Source organism: Pseudopipra pipra, chromosome 11 (genome assembly GCF_036250125.1).
Source record: "Pseudopipra pipra isolate bDixPip1 chromosome 11, bDixPip1.hap1, whole genome shotgun sequence".
In the NCBI taxonomy this organism is placed as follows: domain Eukaryota; kingdom Metazoa; phylum Chordata; class Aves; order Passeriformes; family Pipridae; genus Pseudopipra; species Pseudopipra pipra.
In genome coordinates, this window is record NC_087559.1 from 5,279,484 (window position 1) to 5,298,587 (window position 19,104).

At 39.5% G+C, this 19,104-nt stretch overlaps 1 protein-coding gene across 1 annotated transcript; it reads left to right on the plus strand.

Moving 5' to 3' along the window:
• Positions 1-110: 110 nt before the first annotated feature.
• TMF1 (TATA element modulatory factor 1) lies at positions 111-18,636 on the plus strand. The gene is made up of 17 exons (XM_064667213.1): positions 111-457; positions 2,894-4,131; positions 5,633-5,736; positions 6,612-6,738; positions 7,662-7,767; positions 8,404-8,546; positions 9,257-9,423; positions 9,580-9,736; positions 10,213-10,305; positions 10,923-11,079; positions 11,777-11,969; positions 12,232-12,301; positions 12,385-12,477; positions 13,522-13,632; positions 14,074-14,220; positions 14,604-14,729; positions 15,518-18,636. Exons 1-17 carry the CDS (start codon positions 316-318, stop codon positions 15,659-15,661), a joined length of 3,318 nt encoding a protein of 1,105 aa, XP_064523283.1. The 5' UTR covers positions 111-315; the 3' UTR covers positions 15,662-18,636.
• Positions 18,637-19,104: the final 468 nt, after the last annotated feature.

Genomic DNA, 19,104 nt, shown 5'->3' on the forward strand with positions numbered 1-19,104 from the left:
GTCTGGAGGCGCGGGCAGGAAGCCAGGAGGGCAGGAACCTAGGTCGAACAGCCCCCCGGCAGGGCAGGACCCTCCGCCCCTTCCCGGCGGTTCCCGGTGCGGTTCCGGCTCCTCCTCCCGGGCCGTGCCGGGGCCGGAGCGCGGCTGCGCCCGGGCCCGAGTGCGACGTGGATCCGGCGGCGCCTGCGCGGGGCCGCCCTTCGCTTCCCTTCCCTTCGCTTCGCTTCCCTCAGCGCCGAGCCGAGCCCGCGGCCCCGCCGGGCAGCGCCGGAGGGCTCTGAGCTGTGGGCGGGGGTCCCCCCGGAGCCGCCGAGGATGAGCTGGTTCAACGCCTCGCAGCTGTCCAGCTTCGCCAAGCAGGCGCTGTCGCAGGCGCAGAAGTCCATCGACCGGGTGCTGGACATCCAGGCCGAGGAGAGCCCCTGGCCCGACGCCGTCATCCCTGACTACGGTGACGGTAAGGGCGGCCGGCCGAGCCCCCTCACCTCCCTCACTGCCCCCTTCCCTGGCTCTCCCCCTTCGCTGTCTCCCGTTTAACCCCTTAACTGGGGAGGTTTAACCCGCCCCCTCCGTCCCAAGCCCCCTCTGGTTTATATAACCCACTCCCTGGTGGTCTGGTGCCCCCCTGCAGGGTGACACCCACAGAGCTGGGGCAGGCTCAGCTCAGTGCCCCGCTGCTGTCATCTGTGTCCTGCCTTTATTGCCCTGAGCTTCACATCCGTGTTCCTCAAGGCGTTATTTATTTTGGCTGAGGGGCTAAGAAGTGATAAAACCTGCTCAGTAATAAAAAAGGAGAAACCGTGCCCTTCCAGAGGCATTCATGGATTTGCTCTTTGCGACAGCAGAATAGGAGCTGAAAGGCTGGTCCACATAAACCAAGTGAAGGTTCCACTTTCCCTGGCATCAAGTTCATAATCCTCTAATATCTGTTGAAAGGAATGTGTTGGTGGAAAAGTTGTCATGGCCCTGAGTGTCCCTCTTTTATGTGTGCTAATGTGGAACCTGAAGGAATGGTCAGTCCTAAGTTGCTGTTTGGAAATGAAAGAGCAAAAAGGAGCTCTCTCATTAGAAACTTCTTTTCTGTTCCATAAATAATATCTTACAGATAAGAATAAATAAACAAAAGGATGGGAAACTAAATCATCTGAAATCAGTGTCCTTATTACAGCTATATGTAGAAGATGTGTATGTATTTGTAGGAGAAGATTATTTCCAGGTGAACCTGCATCAGGGTGAGATTTCTGAAAACTGAAAGCTGTAGCAATTGAAAGTGTTTTCCAAGCTGGTTGCTCAGCAAAGGTCAGTTTTGCATGTCTTTGTCCCTCTGTGGGCTTGGCAGTCAGTCAAGTAGTCCAGTGTCGTCTTAAATCACTGGAATTGTTTGTAGAAAACGGTGTCTTGCTTAATTTATTAAAATTTTAGACTTGTCTAAACATTTTTAATTTTAATTTATATCTGCGTATTTATAGTAGTCCTGTAATTCATAAGGAAAGCAGCAAAGATCAGCATGCATCTGGTTTCAGGAAAAACATACTTGTTTTTAAAAGATGTCAAAATACATTCTGAGTGTTAACAGTTCACTCAGAGCTTTTTCTGTAGCAAATGAATCATGGACAAGGTAGTAAGAAACCAGATGTTTGTGGTAATAAATCACACATTTGTAGTATTTTGGGCAGTGAGAGCAGTAGTTATCTGAATTTGAGACTTGAGGCCAACAGCTATCAACAGTTCCTGAAAGTGGAAGACAGTTTTAAATACTATAACTTGGTGTTTTTCATAGATGCTGCTGTATAAAGTGAGCTTGTTTTTAAGTAGCCTGAAATAATTGCATTACCCAGATTATATTTGCTGGTACAAAATCAAATTGGGTATCATTTTTTGATTTATCTTTCTTACCTGGGATGCCACTGAAATTTGATGCTGAAATTCTCATTATTCTTGCTGTTGACAAGTCCTGGAAAACCTGCAAGAAGTACAATAATAGGATGTTGTTTTAGAGCAGCTTCAGAACTAAACAATTCAGTATTTCTCCACAGGAGGAGGAAAAAAACTCTCAGCTGGGCTGCTGACGATGTGTATTGTCAGCTCCATGCTGGTGCTTGATGTGTGAGGAAAAATACGAAGCCTGTCACAAACTGAAAGGGCAAGAACCCTTCTCTTGGTGTAAATTCTGTAAATATTTAAAGCTTTTCCCCTCTGTTTTCTGCCGTGGTGTGTGAAGTGTCTGTGTGTGAAGTGTCTGTGTGTTACTGGCAGATAACTTTTAAGACCTAGTAATAGTTTTCTCTTTTGTAATCTGTATGTTCTCCTCACTACAGATTTTCAGGTTGTTTTGCCTGGCCTCCTCACGCTGTAGGAAGCAGGACACCACACTTGCTTTTGCCGGTTCCCTTTGCAAAAGCAGTGCTTGCTTTTTGTGCCCAAACAGCACAGCCCTGCCCTTACAGCTCTCAGAATGCTCTGTGGGCTTGTTTCCCCTTCCCTGACACTTCTCCCCATCTGCTTTCTGGAATTGTCACTCTTGGATTTACCGGTGCAGTTTGTGTTTGGGTTCTTTTTGCTGTAAAGTTACTGTTTAACTGGGAGGGAGCAAGTTGGTTCTGTTCAGGTACTCCTGCTTTGTAGAGGTGTCTGTGTCCAGCTTAAGTCTTAAGCTTAAGGGAGACATGAAGTAATTTTCTTTTGCTTTGTTTAAAAATTGGTTCCAAGCTCTGTAAGGAAGTAGTAACAAAAACGATGCTGTTTGTGTATAATATTCACTTTAAGATGTATGATGTTGAATACGTTCTTTTTTGAACTGTTGCATCTAAAAAGATAAATATTGAAAAAGAATACATTTTAATTTTTTTTTTGCGTATTTCTCCTTTTTTTTTTTTTTTATCTCTTGTTTCAGGAACAAATTCCCTCATAAGTGGAGGATGGGATACATCTTCCTGGGGCTTGAGTTCGACTACAGAACCCCAGAATCAGCCGGTGTCGCCCACAGCCATCACCAAGCCGGTGAGGAGGACGGTAGTGGATGAATCCGAAAACTTCTTCAGTGCCTTTCTCTCCCCAACGGACGTTCAGAGTATACAGAAAAACCCAGTGGTGTCCAAACCCCCAGCCAAATCACAGCGACCCAAAGAGGAGGTGAAAAGCACTTTGAAGGAGTCTCAGCACCCCAATCAGCCGGAAGTGCCGGTGACCACAGAGGCAGAAGTGAAGGATTCCTCCGTAGCTGGCCTGGACTTAAAAAACCTCGATATTCCCAAGGAGAAATCAGAAGAGAATTCTGGGCTGAAATCTGACACCAAGCATGAAGCAAGCACAGATGAAATTACTGACAAAAAGGCATCTGCTCTAAATTTGGAAGAACCTGAGGATGCTCCTAGTGAAAAATCCAGTGTAGGAGGGGAAGGAGCAGTGGGTGCACCGGAGGGCACTTCACAGCCTCTTGGTGCAGGCACAAAAGACATGGGTTTGGAAGGAAAGGAGAGAAAGACTGAGGACAGACAAAGCAATACCCCATCACCTCCCATTAGCACTTTCTCCTCGGGCACTTCCACAACCAGTGATATTGAAGTGCTGGACCATGAAAGTGTGATAAGTGAGAGCTCTGTGAGTTCAAGACAAGAAGCTGCAGATTCCAAATCCAGCCTTCACCTCATGCAGACGTCGTTCCAGCTTTTATCCACCTCTGCCTGCGCGGATTATAATCGTTTAGATGACTTCCAAAAAATGACAGAGAGCTGTGGCTCCTCTGATGCTTTCGAAAGGATTGACTCATTCAGTGTCCAGTCCTTAGACAGCAGAAGTGTGAGTGAAATAAACTCAGATGATGAGTTATCGGGCAGGGCTTCTGCCTCAGCATCTGCCGCTGTCAGTCCTGCTGGGCCAAAGACAGAAACGGTCGATGCCCTGAAAAATAAACCTGAGATCTTGAGTGATGCTCCTGTGTTACACGCTGAGGAAGCTGAGATGGAAGAGAGTGGGAGAAGTGCAACCCCTGTTAATTCTGAACAGCCAGATGTTCTGGTTGCTGCTGTGCAAGCTCCCGAAGAACAGGTGGTGAAGGAGGAGGCCGAGCCGCAGCAGGATGCTGTGGAGCAAGTGGTAGAAGAGGACACTGAAAAGCAAGAGTTTAAAAAGGTAACTGTGAAACATATATTGCAAACACACCCTTTAATTTCAAGTGAAACTCCTGACATTTCCTTACATTAGCTTGTCCTATATCTCCAATATCAGCTTCACCATATTTGAATGAATTATCTCACCCTGTAGAAAACTGTGCTTGATGTCCTGCAGAAGAACAATACTGGTGAAATTTCTGGTCAGATAGTTTTGGGTTACACCCGACTCACCTGTTCAACATAATTGTGAACTGTGAGTAGTGCTGGCAAACAGCACTTCAGTAGGTCAGAGCTTGATAAGTCAAATGTGTTATTTTTATTCTTTAGTGTAATTTTTTTTCTGTGAAAGGTGGAAGAGATTCCTTGGAATATTTTGATTTGAATTGCAAAACTACAAGCCTTTAGTATTTAAGCAATAATCAAGAAAATTTTTTGCAATCATTTTTTTTTTCCACAGAGAGCTATCAAAATTGGATTACATTCCAGGAGTATGATGCATGTTTTCTGAGGATAGCAGTAGTTAGTGTAGATAAGTCGTTTTTACTAGATAAATTCATGTTTGTTTTGAGCAAAAATAATCTTTACTTTTAAAAAGGAGGCAGAGCAGACTTTTTAAAGAAGATATGGATAGTGAACTGATTCAATGAAATGTGCATGGCTAGTTTAGATAGATGGAATGACTAGAAGTGGGACAAAATAAAATACTCAAGTGTGTGGAGGCTAAACTGGAGTTTGAAGCAGTGTGTTTTGTCCCATTCTGCTAATTTAGTGAGCGACTATTTTTTCCCATTTTCTATGACCACTTTGTTTATATTTTGTAGGGAACAGTGATAGTGGACCCCAGCAAATTTTGTCTTTCATTGGCCATATTGAGCTACATGTACAGAATCTGTTCCATTTGTTCATATTTGTACATTTGCTTGTATGTTTGTTATTTCTCTATATTCAGCTTTCCAAAACTCTAGTATTAAGAAATTACTTTGATGATGTGATCTAAGAGCTCTTGACCCTGCTTGAAAGTTTTCTTCCCCTGTCTGATGCTGTTCTGATGCTTTGTGCTAATGTTTCACAGAAGAGACTTTCCCATATAAGTTATTCTGTGATTCTGTAAAGAATGGTATAAGGAGCCCTGGAAGTCTTAATGCTTAATGTAAGCTATAGATTTATAGGCTGTCAACTCTGCTTAAAAACTTCATTTATAATTAAATATATCTGTTGATGATTTTGTTGAGGAACTTAACTGAGCCACATGTGCTGATTTAGTAGGATTTCTTACAGCTGTAGAAAACAGTTATCTTTGTGTTTAGATACTGCTTAGTTCTAAATGAATGTGGCAGAAACATGGTAATCCTCACTGATTTTTTACCTCACTGAATTTTACCTCAAATTCTTAAAAGCTTTGACAAGTTGAGCTTTAAATGGTCTTGGGAGGGAATGGTGGGGGGGAAAGGGGAAGCCTGCCCCTCTGGTGTTTTAATTGTCCCATTCATCTGATCTTTATCTGTAAAAACATTGTCCAGATGATTGATTCATTAACTGAGAAACTGGAGAAGAGGGAAATACAGTTATTAAGTGCTAGTAAAGAAAAGGCACGCCTGGAAGAAGCTTATGATAACCTAAAAGAGTAAGTATGAAAATCCACACAGTAGTGGGTGTAACTGTGACTTTGCTGTAATACAATCTTAGACAATACATAAACCAAGTAGCTTCATGTCTAGAGCAAAGGTTGCACTGCTTGGGAAGGGTGGAAATAACAACTGCATATGCTGTGATGGGATTTTTTTAAAGATAATGTTGTTTCTTGGGGTCAAAATCTCTTTTGGGAAGAGGCTGGTGAAAGATTTTTCAGTGAGCAAGCAGTAGGAATGACAAACATGTAGAGTCAGGCTTGGTTATTAATAAAGATCTTTATAATATCACTGGATTCAGCTATTAAGGGAGACTGACTTTTCTGATACAGAGGTATAAACCCAGTTTACTAAGTACTTTGCTGACTAAAATGTAGGCAGTGAAAGTGTGGTAGAAGGGCTGGTTTTAGGAAAAACCTGAATTTGTTATTTAATTTGGTTAAAATTAAAAGGGGAAAAAATGGAAAGTTGTATTTACCAGTTCACTGATCAAATACCAAGTTTAGAAATTCGAAGATGATCTGTGAAGCTACTGTTTAATGACTAAATTGATCTTAAACTTAAAAAACACATTAGATAATTTGCCCTATATATGGTGCAGACTATGGTTAATTACAAAGTACTTTATTAAGGGGCAAAACATTTAAGATAAATCAACTGTTTAATTGTTTTCATGGGTAAATTACAGAATTAATAAAGATCTTTGATTAGTATTTCTAATATGGATGTGGGGGTTTTTTTGACCTCTGCTTAATGTGTGTAAAATAAATAAACAAAACACTTTTTAAAAACGTTTAAGACAACCTGTTGCAAACTGTTTGGGATGTGACATAATGATGCAACTGTTCTGAACTGTTAATTCTAAATGTAGTGAAATGTTTCGAATGAAAGAAGAGAGCAGTAGCCTTTCATCTCTTAAAGAGGAGTTTGCTCAGCGAATTGCAGATGCTGAGAAGAAGCTCCAGCTAGCCTGCAAGGAGAGAGATGCAGCTAAAAAGGTAATTTGGCTTTTTAGTGAAATTAATACTTATTATTTTAGGACACAGTTATATTTCTTGAGGTTTAATTGCTAAAAATTGAGCTAGGGAAAAGCCTGAGTCTGACAGGTGCTGTCTGATGCTGTTAGAAACCAGCATAAGCTGGTTTTAGCCATCCAGGCTGCTTGGTATTTCCTTGGTGTTTTTAAGTTAGTCTGGTTTGGGGAAGAAAAAGGGTTTAAGGTCTGCTCTCATTCACCTTGTACACATATATGCATTTGCATTGGTGTGAGGGAGAATGGCCTGGGGATGTGAGGAAGTGAGGAAGTGGTGAAGAATGGGAACAGCTTCTTTAGAGGATTAACTGGTAGGAAAATTAAGGGCTGATGACAGATTGGTTTGGAATGAGCAAAGAAATCTGCAGCAACAAAGTTTATGGGGTTTAAACGTTCCTGACCTGATATCACAGCATTACATTTCGTAGCTTAATGCAAAAAAGGAAACTCAAATCTGTGACTGGAATACAAATGTTTTTCACAGTTGTTTGTCACTGTAGGTGTCACTCTGTTGACACAGTAGTGAGTCGAAATAGAAAATTTACTCAATACCTGTGTATGAATAGGACAGGTTGTTTTTGCAACATTGCAGAAGTTTCAAGAATAGAAAATTAAATGGATGGAGGAGTTGGAACAAATTGTACGGAGGATTTACAGCCTCTCAATCCTTGGAGGTTTTTAAAACTTGATGGAATAAGGCTCTGAGCAATCTGTTTTGATCAGATAATCTCCAGAGTTCTCTTTCAACCTAAATTGTTTTCCATGAAAATTTCCTCCTTTTTTGAGAGGAAGGGGTGAGAATAAAAAGGTGATCAGTGGAGCTCACTGCATGTTTTTTCCTAAATGTATTGTAATAAATGGTTCTAAGTATTTTATCCTACTATTTAGGAAGTAAAGACTGTTAAAGAAGAACTGGCTACTAGACTTAATACCAACGAAACTGCTGAATTACTGAAAGAAAAAGAAGAGCAAATCAAAGGATTAATGGAGGAAGGTGAGAATTAAATTTTTTTTAAACAGTAAAAATGTGGAGAGTAGTTTGAAATGTATTGCTCTTGCATACGAGTCTTCTTTATGCAAAAAATGCAAAATTGGAAGCTTTTTGCATGTTTCTGAACATTTGAAGCATTCATTGAACAGCAAAGAGCAACAGGAGGGGTCAGGCAGGTGCAGGTGGCTGGAGAGGTGCTTCCTGCAGGGAGCATTAAAGGGGCTGTGAGATAGAACCAGTGTGTGCAGCACAACACACCGTGTTCCATTCAGCAGAAATCTAATTAGGGCATTGTTAAGGCATTTCTACACTGTCTCCTTTAATACTGTTTAATTTTGAAAGTAAAATTTATTTTCTAAATGAACAGACCATTTTATTTTTTTCCTGATATGATGAGCTCATTTGCTTCACTTTCAAAGCAATTCACATCCTGTCTCACTATAGCTGAGTGTAACAAGGTCATCCCGGGATAAGGTAGATTTAAAACTTAAGAACTTCCATGAAAAAATGCAAGAATAAGCATTTCCATACTTATTTGGTTATTATTTTCATGGGACTGAGGAGCAAGGCAGGTGTGAATAGAGAGAATCCATAGAATATCAGCAATATGCATTAGCTTTATATTGATTTTCTTCACAGGAGAAAAGCTTTCCAAACAGCAGCTGCACAATTCCAACATTATTAAGAAATTAAGAGCCAAAGAGAAAGAGAGAGAAAATATTAACACAAAACAGAGCAAAAAGATTAAGGAATTGGAAGAGGAGTTGCAGCATTTAAAACAGGTGAGATATTTGTTGATTTTTTTTTTTACAACTTTTTATATTAACTGCAGAGTTGCCTTTCAGGGGGGCTCTTGACAGACTGAATATTCTTTTTGTTTCTGGGAGACTTCCCTATTTCATAGAATCATAGAATGATTGGGATGGAAGGCACCTTAAAGATCATCTTGTTCCAACCCCGCTGCCATGGGCAGGGACACCTTCCACTAGACCAGGTTGCTCAGAGCTTCATCCAACCTGGCCTTGAACACTTCCAGCCACAACTTCTCTGGGCAACCTGTGCCAGGGCCTCACCATTTCACATTATTGGAACACTGAGTTGTGATTTATGTGTATATTCTCATTAAAACTGCAGTCAGGTGTCTTTCCAGCTGCTTGTTTGCACTTGCACTGCTGTTGCCAGGTGAGCCACCCAAATTCAATACACTGAATTTTGGTTGGAAAACATGCACCAGCAAAATTTGGGCTGTGATTTAATCAAGATCTTACAAGCAGCAGACTCAGTAAGTATGTGAAACTGGTGAAGAGCAGCCCCCTCCTATGAGGAATGTGGGGGAGCAAAACCTTTCCCTTTTAGCAAAGTGTCAGATGGGTTTAGTCATTTTATGTAACTTCATCCCAAACTGGTTGCCACAGTTGTTGCAGTGCTCAGACAGCATCGCCTGCTCCAGGTCCTGGGGACTGTCTCATGTTTCTTGTTTGCACTCTGACAGGTGCTTGATGGCAAGGAGGACCTTGAGAAGCAGCATCGAGACAGCATTAAACAACTGAACAGTGTTGTGGAGCGACAAGAAAAGGATCTTGCTAAACTTCAGGCAGAGGTGGAAGACCTTGAAGAAAGGAACAGAAGTGTCCAGGCAGCACTTGACAGTGCATACAAGTAAGCAATCACATCTGCAGATTCTGTGCCTCTTTCTTGTGCAATGCTTGTGAAATGTTTATATATAAAAAAGTTATTTGCAAAGTCACTGTTAGCATTGTATAAACTGTAAATGCGTTGAGGTTTTTTTCTTTGTTTGTGTATTTTTCTCCCCAGGGAACTTGCAGATCTTCATAAAGCTAATGCTACAAAGGACAGTGAGGCTCAGGAAGCAGCCTTAAGTAGGGAAATGAAGGCAAAGGAAGAGCTTGGGTTAGCTCTGGAAAAGGCCCAGGAGGAGGCTCGGCAGCAACAAGAAGCTTTGGCAATTCAGGTGGGTCTTGAATACAGTCAATAAACTTTTTAACTGAACAAGTGACTGTGCTGAGGTGGAGTGTGCACCTGACATCATGAACCAGCTGCAATATGAGGTGGAACTCATTTTTGTTTACTTGGCAAATACCCAGTGGATTTCTTTCCAGTTGAATTTGTTCAGTCTTGAGCAGTAGTTGTGCTAAGCTTTAAAACACTAATTTTATTTAAAAATACTTATAATTGTATAAATGAAATTACTTTGACAGGCTCTGTGTTAAGGTTGTAATAGCCTTACCATGGTGCAAAATTCAAGAAATGTATGGAATTTTTTAGTGATAATCAGTGTATAACTATTTGCACGCAAAACCAAAGCCTTTGCTTGCAAACAGACATACCCTGTCTAACAGTGTTTAAAAATGGTGTAGGACTGTGGCACTGAAGAGGTGATACTATAACTTTCAGCAAGAGTTTAGTAACAATTACTTGCTTCCTTAGGTGGCAGACCTGAGGCTGGCACTGCAACGTGCAGAGCAGCAGGCAGCAAGAAAGGAAGATTATTTACGCCAGGAAATTGGTGAACTACAACAGGTACTATAACAAAGAGGTGATGCCAACTTGTATCTGCAAGGAGGGTTTCTAAAAACTGAAAGTAAAATGCTACCATGGCATTAATAGCCTGAAAGAGAGCATTTGTTTTCCTTGTTACCTGCATGATTTGTCCTATGTAGAGGAAAAATAAAAATATTAAAGGAAGTGGTTTTTTATATCACATGGTGGACAAAATAGTATTTTTTTATGATGCCTCTTAAATGTAATGCTGTCCTTTTAATATAAGACAAAGTACAGACATGAAGTTTGTGGTAGTCATCTAAAATTGCTGACAAATGTGTTTTGAATGACTCTTTAGCTGCTTTTTAAAAATATTTTTATGGTTTTCAGGTCCAGGAGATAGATTGTTGCCAAAATGTTTCAAATGATGTTCCAGAGGGCTGGACATTTCTGGACCCTTGCTCTGTGATTTATGTAAAAATGTTAAACTTGTCTCTTGGAATATGACACCTAGGAGTTTGAACCCATAAACATTGGCTGTAAAGCAATAATCTTAGAATGTTAAGCAGCTGCTGTGCATTTAGCTGAATTCTCTATTAATTTTTGAATCCATCATATGATTTCAAAGCTTAGTTATATTTAATTTGTGATTTCAGAGACTCCAAGAAGCAGAGAACAGGAACCAAGAACTGAGCCAAAGTGTCACATCCGCTACACGGCCCCTGCTCCGGCAGATAGAAAATCTTCAGGCCACACTGGGAGCACAGACCTCTGCATGGGAAAAACTGGAAAAGAACCTTTCTGACAGACTGGGTAAGATATTTTTAGCTTTTACTGAGCTGTGAGGCTCTTGATGAAAATGTGAGATACCTGAAGGTAAAAATAAAGGACTTGACACTTCCCCGGTGCGTAGCTGGTGGATCAGAAAAGATGAGCACAAAATGCTTTCCTTTAAGGAAATGGTGAGGGGGGAATTATGCCAAGGTTCTTGGCCAGGTAATCCACTGTTTCTCTTTAAAACACAATATAAGATGAGATGGAGGTGTTAAGGTTTTCATGTCCTTACAGCATCTAACAGAAGGATGGGCACTGAGACACTGAAAGTATCCCAGCATGGAGGCTGGTGCTTAGATTCCAAATTGTAAAGTTTGGAATCGTTTACTTACCTAACTGCATAGGTGATGATACATATATTTGTTGATACAGTAGTAACCTATAGCTTTAAATGAAAAATGCTTAAAAAGCCCATAGGTGGGGGCTTTTTTAAGAGAAATTTTATTTCCTTTCTGGAGACAGTCTGTAGTTGTATATTGCATTCTGAAAGAGTATGAAATCTCTCTCCTGTGTCGCTCTGATCCTCTGTGGTGGAAAATACCTAATTTCCTTTACAAAAGAAAACAAGATATATTTTTAAAAAACCCTCAAATTCAGTTTTGATGCATAAATAAGTGGCCCCTGTTACAGATGTTTGATGAAAAAATGTTAAATTCCGTGTTTTTCCTAATATTAGGTGAGTCTCAAACTCTTCTAGCAGCAGCTGCTGAGAGAGAACGGGCTGCTACAGAAGAACTTCTTGCTAATAAAATTCAGATGTCTTCTTCTGAATCTCAGAATAGTCTTTTAAGGCAAGAAAATACACGCCTTCAGGCTCAGCTGGAAGTGGAGAGAACCAAATTGAAGAAAATGGAAAACGAAAACAGTAGGTGAGTTGCATTTTTGGTTAAACAGCATTTCCTTAAAATTGAAGTGAAATGGAGTGCTGATATGACTATGCAAAATGTTGGCAGCTGTTGATGTTGTCCAACTTGTTAAGGATATTGTGTTTCATGCTAAAGATTGGAGGGTGTTACATTCATAATGTTTTATAGCCCTGAAGCTATCTATGTTTGTTTTAAAAACATAGGAATCTAAAGTAAACAGAAAATACTTAGTGACTTTCTCTACCTGTTTCCTTCCTCAATGTAGGTATGAGGTTGAACTAGAAGGGCTCAAAGATGAGTATGCAAAAACCTTGGAAGATGCAAAGAAAGAAAAGGTATTGCCTAGTGCATCTTTATTCTATGTTATCATTGAAGTGTGAGCTAGCAGGATGTTAACAGCCTGTATTTATTTGTGCAGACACTGCTGGCTACTCAGTTAGAAATGGAGAGGATGAAAGTGGAACAGGAAAGAAAGAAGGCAATTCTCGTGCAGGAAGCAGCAAAGGAGAAGGTACCAAAGCCCAACATCTCAAAGTCTTATTGATATTATCATTATTTTAGTAGATATCTATAACCTGAAACTTAGAGTAGATATCTATACCTGGCAGTATATACAGCACATGCTGTCAGCTTGGGCACTGGGGACTTGGCTCTCTCTTTATTGTGACTGCCTTTTATTCCCAGTGAAATAAATGTTGTGTTAGACTCACTGAAATACATTTTGACTATTTACTTGAGAAGAGATAAAATATGGATAATGATTGTTTTAATCATCTGAGGTTTTAGAGTGCTCTTGTATTCTCTCTCTTCTGAAGTTACTTGTTTTCTTTGCTTAGACTACTAGCATTGCTTCCACTCAATTCCTGTTTTGTTTCACATGGTTGTGTGTAATTACCACATGCTTTCCAGCTGAAGTCACAAGTCTCAGAGCAGTCCTCAGTAGTCATTAACTTTGCTACTGCTAATTAGCAGTTGGTATTCAAGTAGAGCTGTTTGTATGATTGGTTTCTTACCTTCTCCAGTTCTAAAATCTAAGTTCTTTATCCTTCAGAGGCCAGCATTCTTGTAGATGCTGCCTGGAAAAAGAGGCCAGTCTATTAGGAAGGTATATTAGTGAAGTATATGAGAAATCTCAGAATTTAATTCATACACTTTATTTGGGAAAAAAATAAAGTATTAACATTCATTGTAAAAAGAGACTTCCTTCTGGGTGTGAGATACTCTTCCATTTGGGCATACAAAACTGCCTCTGAATCTCCCTTGGCTACTTGAGAGGAACTCTTTTGGTGTAATTTGCAGCTTCTGTCTTCATTTCCAGAAAAGTCTGAGAACTTGGTCAGAGACTTAAAGTGTTATAGCACAGACACTCTTCGTTGTTGAACTTTCATATGTTTTAGGGATAAAGGAAATAGAAAGTTTATCTATCACATAGTGTCCTATAGTGTCCTATAGTGGTGAAAAAAGGCAGTCTTTTTACAGAATCTGTCTTTTGCAATGTTGTGAACTTTTTTCTTTGTGTAACTGGTGATGTTGTCTGTCGTTGTTTGTGTTTAAGGATCGGAAGTCATTTACAGTTGAAACTGTTTCAAGTACTCCATCAATGTCACGCTCTAGTTCCATAAGTGGGGTGGAAATGGCAGGTCTTCAAACCTCTTTCCTCTCACAGGTAGGATATATCACCTATATTGCCTTTTATTTCTTTTGACAGACTACTTATTTTGCTCCTCAAGAAGTTTTATTAATGTAGAAAATGACTCTTCAAGAGTGTATTGGCCTTAGACAAAGTAACTTCCTGTGCACAAACACCTAAAACCTGCTTACAAGATGTCTGTGGTTGTAAAACACATGTGAAAGGCAGGTGAAACTACAACTTTCATTGCAAAGTAATATATACATGTATTGGTGCTGAGTTCACATGTAAGGAGCTATCCCAAACTGTGCCTATTTACCTTAAGGTTTTGTTTTAAAAACAAACTTTAAACATCAAAATGCTTGCCTAGCACAGTATAGTTGTAAATCTCAAAGGATGCAATACTTAGGAGAAGGAGGATTTCAAAGTGTGCATGTTTTAATTTAATTTTAAGCTTCTCTAACCTTCTGTTTGTAGGATGATCCTCATGATCACTCGTTTGGACCAATAGCTACTAGTGGGAGCAACCTCTATGATGCCATAAGGATGGGAGCAGGTTCAAGTATAATTGAAAACCTTCAGTCACAGCTAAAACTAAGAGAAGGAGAGATTTCACATCTACAGGTACTGTGGTCACTCTTACGTACCCAAACAGCGTTTACAAGTGTAAATACTAATGCAATTGATGTTATGTTGTGGGTTTTTATTCGGAAAGCTTGGTCACTTTCATGGCAGTTCTGTGAACCAGAGTAGCTGCTGGAGGTATGTGTAGGGATGAACACCTTTGTTTGGGCAAGGACCTATCCAGAAAACTTGTCAGATAAACAAAAAAGGCAAAAACCCCAAAGCACTGATCAGATTCGAGAAGAAAGCGAGAGTGCTTCCAAGGTGTGCTGTCTCAGAGTCTGACACAATAAAAAACCTTAATTACTGCATCAAAGTATTTTTTTTTTAATAAATACAGTAAATTCTTTCCTTCTCCTTATTGTTGTATGTGTTTACCTCAGCTGGAAATTGGAAACCTTGAGAAAACTCGATCAATAATGGCAGAAGAACTGGTTAAATTAACAAATCAAAATGATGAACTGGAAGAAAAAGTGAAGGAAATACCAAAATTACGCACACAGTTAAAGGTAAATGTATTTCTGTTGTAAATCCATGTCAAATTTATGTAACTGGAGTTTTTATTAGGAATGCCCCTACCAGTTTAGGATTATATTCAAGTCTCTCCCTAATAATAAATGACTGAGGATTTGGGATTTTTATAGAGTAAAATCTGAAAATGCCCACTCTGTAGCTGGGTAGTGACCTCAAAACACAGTTGTTGGAAATGTGTGCTGTGCAGAAGATTTTGTGCTAAATCAGGGAGGGAACATTCTTGTTTCTGTTATTTAAGACACTTGGCTGGAACTGGACTTTTTAGTAGAGGGGGTGTTTTGATAAATAGCATGGATTTGAGAGGTTGATGCAGAAGCTGAATGAGTGTCTGGTAGAAATACAGGAAAGAGGACAAATAGTTTAATCCTCATGTTTAAGAATTTAAATTGAAATATTTGGGAATTATCATTATTCTATACATACAGAATGTTCAGTTTTCTGCTGAAATATTTCACAAACTGGTAATTCCTGTAGTAAAACTGTGTAGTTTTCTAACTGTATTTAGTGCTTATAGCACTAAAGGTGCTTTAGTACAGCCTCTGAAGCCAGCACTAATTCTCTGTAGGATCTTTGGAATATCTTCTTTTTAATATCTAGAGTATAAATCTAGCCATGTTCAAACACAAAGTATTTTTGAAGAGTTTATGGTGTGCTTCATTGTCGTTATATTTTGATAAAGCAATGCTACACTTACTTCCCTGAGTAGTGTAAAACACTGTCCCAGGAGCAACTTTTTTAATGTTGAACAAACTTGTCCTTGCAGGATTTGGATCAAAGATACAACACAATTCTCCAGATGTATGGAGAGAAGGCAGAGGAAGCTGAGGAACTCCGACTGGATCTGGAAGATGTGAAAAACATGTACAAGACTCAGATAGATGAACTTTTAAGACAAAGACAAAATTAATTCCTGCTGGAACTCTTAACATTATATGTTAACAGACTGTAAAGATAACTGTTTATGTAAATGCTGAATTTAAATGTCTTGTAAAAAATAACTGTATCATAGAAAATGTGACTATATCATAGAGTTCCTATGTTGACAGAAAAATCAATGCTTTAAGTGTCCCATTCTGTCTGCAGTTAAGTTATTTGTGCAATATTTAATTTTTTTTTTCAGTCATCCCTTTATTTAAGTCTTTGCTAAATGGTGGGTCATTTTACTTGTAAACAGTAGCAGAAATGATGGTTGTTACCTCATGAGACAGCACTGGAAGGCATGAGTTGTACTAAAACAGCCCTTGATTCATAATTCCTGTAAACCTATGAAAATCACATTAGAAGTCTTTCCTAAGTGTTCTTCATATGAGTTTTTCTAAAACCTCATCAGTTAATTTTTAATAACAAAATAGCAGTGACTTGCTGTCTGAAGCATAATTGGTGGATATTTTTATGACAGCAGAATCTTACATTTGTACTTGCAACATCTGAACATGTTAGGGTGATTACTCTTAAATCAGATTAGTCTGACTATTTTACACTAAGTCCTCTAAAGCAGAGTGTGAGACTCAGATGACACTTTAAATTACAGCTTCATCTTGTATATTGCTCATGTTCTTATGAACAGTGTAGAGACAACAGCTCTGCTTGTAATTGTAAATGTGTCTAATTTTAACACCAGAAATCTGAGCTACTAAATATTTATCCTAGATTTAGTTGCTGATTTTATAACAGTAGCTAAAACAGTTCAGAAGAATGCAGAAAACTCGTTCTTTTTTAAAAATAAGTTGCTGCAGCTCTCATGGTCCCTTGTATACAAGTAGCAGGGTTTAGACTTTCTGTAAAATTGTACTGTGACTTAATATACTTTTCAAGCAAGTCTCCAGTGGCTTCAAAGTATTTCTCATGCCATTCCTTAAGCAAGGTATTGGTCAAACAGTATCCATGTGACTTGGAGTTGAGCTGCATTTTTGGTAATGTCAGAGGAAACGTTTGAATTGGACCCTTGGGAATGCTGAGAATCGCGGGAAGGAGTTTTCGCCTTCCTCTCTGCATTCCAGAGGCCAAATATTTTGCTGCATTTCGGAACCTACTCGTGTGAAATATTCGGCAGTCGAAATTCTTTGCTTATCATACCAGTGCCTCTGTTGGGAAAGGGTTTTTTTTTCCCAGATCTGTACACGTTGTAATTTGGGAACTCTCTTCCTGCTTGGGTATTCGGCGGCCTGAGAGAGATAAAGGATGTAAGGGATGAGAAATTGCTTCTGGAGAAAAGTCTCTCGGTAACATGGTTTTACTATTGGTGTTAAGGATTTATTCCTCACTGGGAGAACAGTTAATTCACTGAAGGTACACAGGCAAGGGTATGTTCCTGTAAAATCCTAGTCCAATTTGAGATTCAGGCAGTTACTCTGAACATTTCAATAATGCCATAGAGCAAAAACACTAAAATTTGTTATAACTCCCCATCTGTCATAGAAACTTTAACTGCTTTAATATTAAATACTTTTTTCTTTTCCTTTTTTTTTTTTTTTTAATGGGGAGGTGGGAGGGAACTATCCTCTTACTGTTTTCATTTCAGATTTGGAAACCATGGTGATTTCATCTTTTTCCTGAAAACCTCAGAATTTAACACTTTTCCTTCATATTGAAGCGCAGTTGGTTGCTCTGAGTTTCAAAAAAGCCCCAAACCAACCAACCCCAAACAAAAAACCACTCCTTATAAAAGCACTTTCTGGAGCTTTACTGATTTGTTGTGTATTAGAATTATGATGTGCAAAGGTTAGTTCAGCCTTCTCTTAAGAAAACAACTCTTATGATGGTCAAAGATTAGAAATTCTGTTCAGCTTTTATCTACTACAGGAAATCAATAAATTGCTTGTTTTCAGCACTTTTTTACAATCTTGGTAGACAAATGCAGTACTCTAAAAACAAAAAAAATCCTCCTTTGAACTTTTATTGGGATCTGTTGCTGCCAGTGCTTTTGAAGGTAACATTTCCTGTGTAATTTGTGAGTAGATGCTCCTGAAGGGCTGACACAGGCAGTTCTGAGAATATCTTGGGCTATCTTGGGTTTTCAGGAAGAGCTTTGTAAATGGGAAATTTTAATATGCAGTCAGCATTAACTGTTTTCAATGTAAAAACATTTGACAGGTATTAAATTTTTAAATTTTACAAAAGTAGATGTAAATATTTTTATTGACTATTTTTGGATTCTTTATTCCCATTTAGTGCAACCTTTACTATCCCCTGAGAATCAGATGGCCTTCTGTGTCTTAATCATCAAAGCCTTAGAAAACAAGGTGGCTGTTGGAAGGTAACATAGACTTTAAAGTATTCTGGTTTGGTCATCTTTGGCATAATTCTTGTATGCTTGTTTTGAAGAAACATTAATGTCTGCGTGGACACATTTTGTTCATTGCTCTTATTGAGTTTGCCTAGAAGAGTAACATGCAAAATTAAAGGTCTTAGGTCAGAATTCTAATATCCACGTCTGTTCAAATTTATTATTTTAGGACATTCCTTCTGAATGCAACTAATTTAGATCTCATTTTTCAGTGCATATGCAAGTATGAAGAAATGCTATTTAAAGGTTTACTCGAAGTACAGTGTTCAGAGGGGGCTGAATTCCCAGCCTAGGTAATGGAAAGGCCTGTGTGGATGTGGGTGGGTGTGGATGAGGAATATACTCCTCAGTACTTGCTTCCTTTAAGAACACATGTTCGGAATCCCATGAGAGAAGGGTTAGTTCTACTTATTTTTCTTTCCCTAAAAGTTTGTTTTAATTTACATGCTTATGTTTTACTAAGGGCTATAATGATCCTGAGTACGAGGCGAAATGGTTATTGCACGGTAAAATTAAACCCCTTGGTTTCTAGTTGTAAAATGTGTATAAGTGTGTAAAAAGCACGGGTCAGGGTAAAATAAAATTTTGTGCTAAGAGTGTGCTCTAGTTCTCTTTGAGAAAAGACTTAAAACAGTTCCGTGGTGGGTGGATGGGTGTGAACCTGGTGGTGTGAAACGAAAATACCACTCAAGTCAAGAGATACCAGATCTAGGTGGAATTACAGATGCCAGTTCAATTCTTGTGGTGCTGCGGGTATTGAGGTAGAAGAGGGTGGTTTATTTATAAATGCACTGCAGTGATGGGATTACGGCTAATGTGAAATTCAGACTAAATTCCTTTATTCAGGTAAGCGGCGCGCTCTGTCCCGTGTTCTCCCGCAGGTTTCCTGTGGCAGGCTGGGCGTTTGTTCCTCATTCCCCACCTGCGAACGAGGAGAGAAGAGCTCTGTGCTGGCGTGGAGGATTCACAGCCCTTGAGTATTGTCGCCTGTGCCCCCTCCGGCGCTCGGCGCTGCAGGAATTGGGTCAAACCGAAGGAGGTTGCGGGTTCCCAACCCCGGCAGG

Coding starts and splice junctions, on each gene's coding strand:
- TMF1 (XM_064667213.1), top strand. CDS start 316: ATGAGCTGGTTCAACGCCTCGCAGCTGTCCAGCTTCGCCAAGCAGGCG. Junction 5,737..6,611: donor GCTTATGATAACCTAAAAGA/GTAAGTATGAAA, acceptor TTCTAAATGTAG/TGAAATGTTTCGAATGAAAG. Junction 11,080..11,776: donor GAACCTTTCTGACAGACTGG/GTAAGATATTTT, acceptor TCCTAATATTAG/GTGAGTCTCAAACTCTTCTA.